General features: G+C 46.4%; 1 protein-coding gene across 1 annotated transcript in view; it reads left to right on the forward strand.

Annotated features, from left to right (window-relative positions):
• DNAH2 (dynein axonemal heavy chain 2) overlaps window positions 1–2,479 on the forward strand; it is a 104,193-nt gene extending 101,714 nt beyond the window's left edge. The window contains exons 80-86 of the mRNA XM_031968634.1: window positions 163–391; window positions 499–650; window positions 883–997; window positions 1,119–1,295; window positions 1,473–1,547; window positions 1,713–1,863; window positions 2,035–2,479. Coding sequence (XP_031824494.1) covers window positions 163–391; window positions 499–650; window positions 883–997; window positions 1,119–1,295; window positions 1,473–1,547; window positions 1,713–1,863; window positions 2,035–2,189 — 1,054 coding nt within the window. The 3' untranslated portion in view covers window positions 2,190–2,479. The remainder of the gene's footprint in view (window positions 1–162; window positions 392–498; window positions 651–882; window positions 998–1,118; window positions 1,296–1,472; window positions 1,548–1,712; window positions 1,864–2,034) is intronic.
• The last annotated feature ends 320 nt before the right edge of the window (window positions 2,480–2,799 follow it).

Raw genomic sequence — 2,799 nt, forward strand, 5'->3', positions numbered from 1 at the left:
TATCTCTGCCAAAAAAATCTCAAATGGGGTCACAAACAGCAACAAAAAAGAAATGGAGAATGAGTCTGAAATCAAAAAGGGTTGAAGCTTACTTAGGCTTAGTGGAGCTTCATATGCCTAAAAATGGAGTTGTAACCCTTGTGCTATTCCCACCCTTTCCAGGCTTTCTGTACTGGAAACTTATTGCATCCCCAAGGATGGGAATCTAGCTTCTTATAAAGAGTATATCAGCATGCTTCCTGGCATGGACCCTCCTGAGGCCTTTGGCCAGCACCCCAATGCAGATGTAGCATCTCAGATCACAGAAGCACGTACTCTCTTCGAGACCCTGCTCTCCCTGCAGCCCCAAATCACACCCATTGGAACTGGGGCCCAGAGCCGGGAAGACAAGGTGAAGATAGAGATTTTACAGATGTGATATATATGTGGGTTGAGAACATTTAAAAAAACAAAACAAAACTTTGTATTGGAGAAATCTCTTGAACTCTGTCTCCTCAGGTCCTTGAGCTGGCAGCTGATGTGAAACAGAAGATACCTGAGACAATTGACTATGAAGGAACACGAACTCTTCTGGCACCAGACCCTTCCCCACTTAATGTGGTCCTGCTACAAGAGATCCAGAGATACAACAAGCTTATGGAAACCATTTTGTAAGAAGGGGAAAATCTTTTACACCCTTGGGGTAAAAAAAAAAATGGCATTAGACTATTTTTTGTGTTGTGTATATAAAGCCTATGAATGCATTTTCGGAAGGTTTTTGAAATGCATCAAATAAAATACATAGAATTACAAAGGAAACTATATTGAGAAATTTATCAACTTTTTTTTTAAGTTCCCAAATTCCAGGTTAAGATCTCCCACACTAACAACACTTCTCCCTAGGTTCTCACTAATAGAGCTGGAAAAGGGTATTCATGGTCTTGTTGTCATGTCCACCAGCCTGGAGGAGATTTTCAACAGCATTTTTGATGCACGTGTCCCCCACCTCTGGGAGAAGGTGAGGATTCTATCTACTAATTGAAGTTTTCGATCAGGAGCTCTATACTCAATTTTAGTTGAGGAATAGAGTTGGATTGGGACTGATTGCCTGGGTTTAATCTACCTACCTCCTTCCCCAGGCCTATCCTTCTCAAAAGCCTCTAGCATCTTGGACTCGGGACCTTGCTCTTCGAGTAGAACAGTTTGCAACGTGGGCTAGCAGAGCCCGACCTCCTGTGCTTTTCTGGTTGTCTGGGTTTACCTTTCCCACAGGCTTCCTGACTGCTGTGCTGCAAGCTTCTGCCCGTCAAAATAATGTGAGGTCCCTTAGAAAGGGCAGGAACACAAGCTTCCCACCACCAGAAGGGATTATTAGTGTGGGATCAGGGGTGTGGGGAAGAGAGAGGATCATATTGGGGGGGGGGGTTGAGAATGAATGAATTCAGCTACTGAAAATAGATCATGAGGCCACCTCTCTTTTAACTCTTCTCCAGGTCTCCATTGACAGCCTCTCTTGGGAGTTCATTGTTTCCACTGTGGATGACAGCAACTTAGTTTATCCACCCAAGGTAGGGATCAGATATGCTTGGGCTTGAGGGGGAGAGGGAATTGGAATTAGAACTAAATAGGGTGGGAAAGAAGAAACCCCTTATCTAAGGAATTGGGAGGAGCTGGGCAAGTGAGGTTAAGAGTATTATTTTTTTACTATGGCAGTTCCTTTGGTTTCTATCTAGGATGGTGTTTGGGTTCGTGGCCTATTCTTGGAGGGTGCAGGTTGGGATAAGAAGAATTCATGCTTAGCAGAGGCAGAACCCATGCAACTTGTCTGTCCTATCCCTACCATACACTTCAAACCTACTGAGAGCCGAAAAAAGAGTGCCAAGGGTATGCATGCAAGCTCTCTGACCTAAACTTGCACCAAATCTCCCTACCAACCATCCTGACCAACATTTCCTGCAATGGTCTTGTCCCTACCATCAGTTCTCCCTAAGCTGGCCCAACCATGCCCCCAACACAGGTATCTAGGTATTTTAGTCTTTCTTTTTTTTCCCTCAGGCATGTATTCCTGTCCCTGCTATTACTATCCCAACCGAGCAGGCTGTGCTGACCGAGCCTCCTTTGTAATTGGCATTGATCTTCGAGCTGGAAGCATGCCATCAGACCACTGGGTCAAGAGAGGAACTGCCCTGCTGATGAGCTTAGATAACTAAGGGAAAACTATGGCAGTATTTACTCATCCTTGGAACCCGGAGGAGAGGAATTTGGGTTTATGAGGCTTAGCTTCTGAATCTGGAAAAGGCCTGAAATTGAGCATAGAGTGGAGGAGCCACATTCCCTTGCTTTCGTTGCTCTAGAAAAACTCTGGAGCACAAGGTTTATTTATGAAGAGAGGAGGAGTTAAAATCATCTCTTCATTCAATAAACATGTTTTAAATTTGTTTCTGGATCCTTCGATAATGGAATGTCATGGGGAAAAGAAGAGGGTGCATTAATATACATACACAGTAAGTGTTGCTGGGTTTAGAGTTAAACGAAGGTGAGATAGTCTGAACCTTGAAGATAGGAAGAGTCGGGAATAAAGGGGCGGGGCGGGCCCCTAAACAGAAGCGAGGCTGTGGGGAAGGGCCTAAGCAGGAAGAGGCGGGGCTGAAGATAGAGGAGGTGGAGATAAGAGTTAGACGCGGTTAGGTACGAGGCTGGAGAAGGGCGGGTACGAAGCAGGGAGGGGCGGGGCCCGATCAGGGAGCGCAGGGCATAGGGGCCCGGACCGGGATGGGGCAGGGGCGGGGCGGGGCGGGGCCATGGGCGGGCAGGGGCGGG

Source organism: Sarcophilus harrisii, chromosome 4 (genome assembly GCF_902635505.1).
Source record: "Sarcophilus harrisii chromosome 4, mSarHar1.11, whole genome shotgun sequence".
Taxonomy (NCBI): Eukaryota; Metazoa; Chordata; class Mammalia; order Dasyuromorphia; family Dasyuridae; genus Sarcophilus; species Sarcophilus harrisii.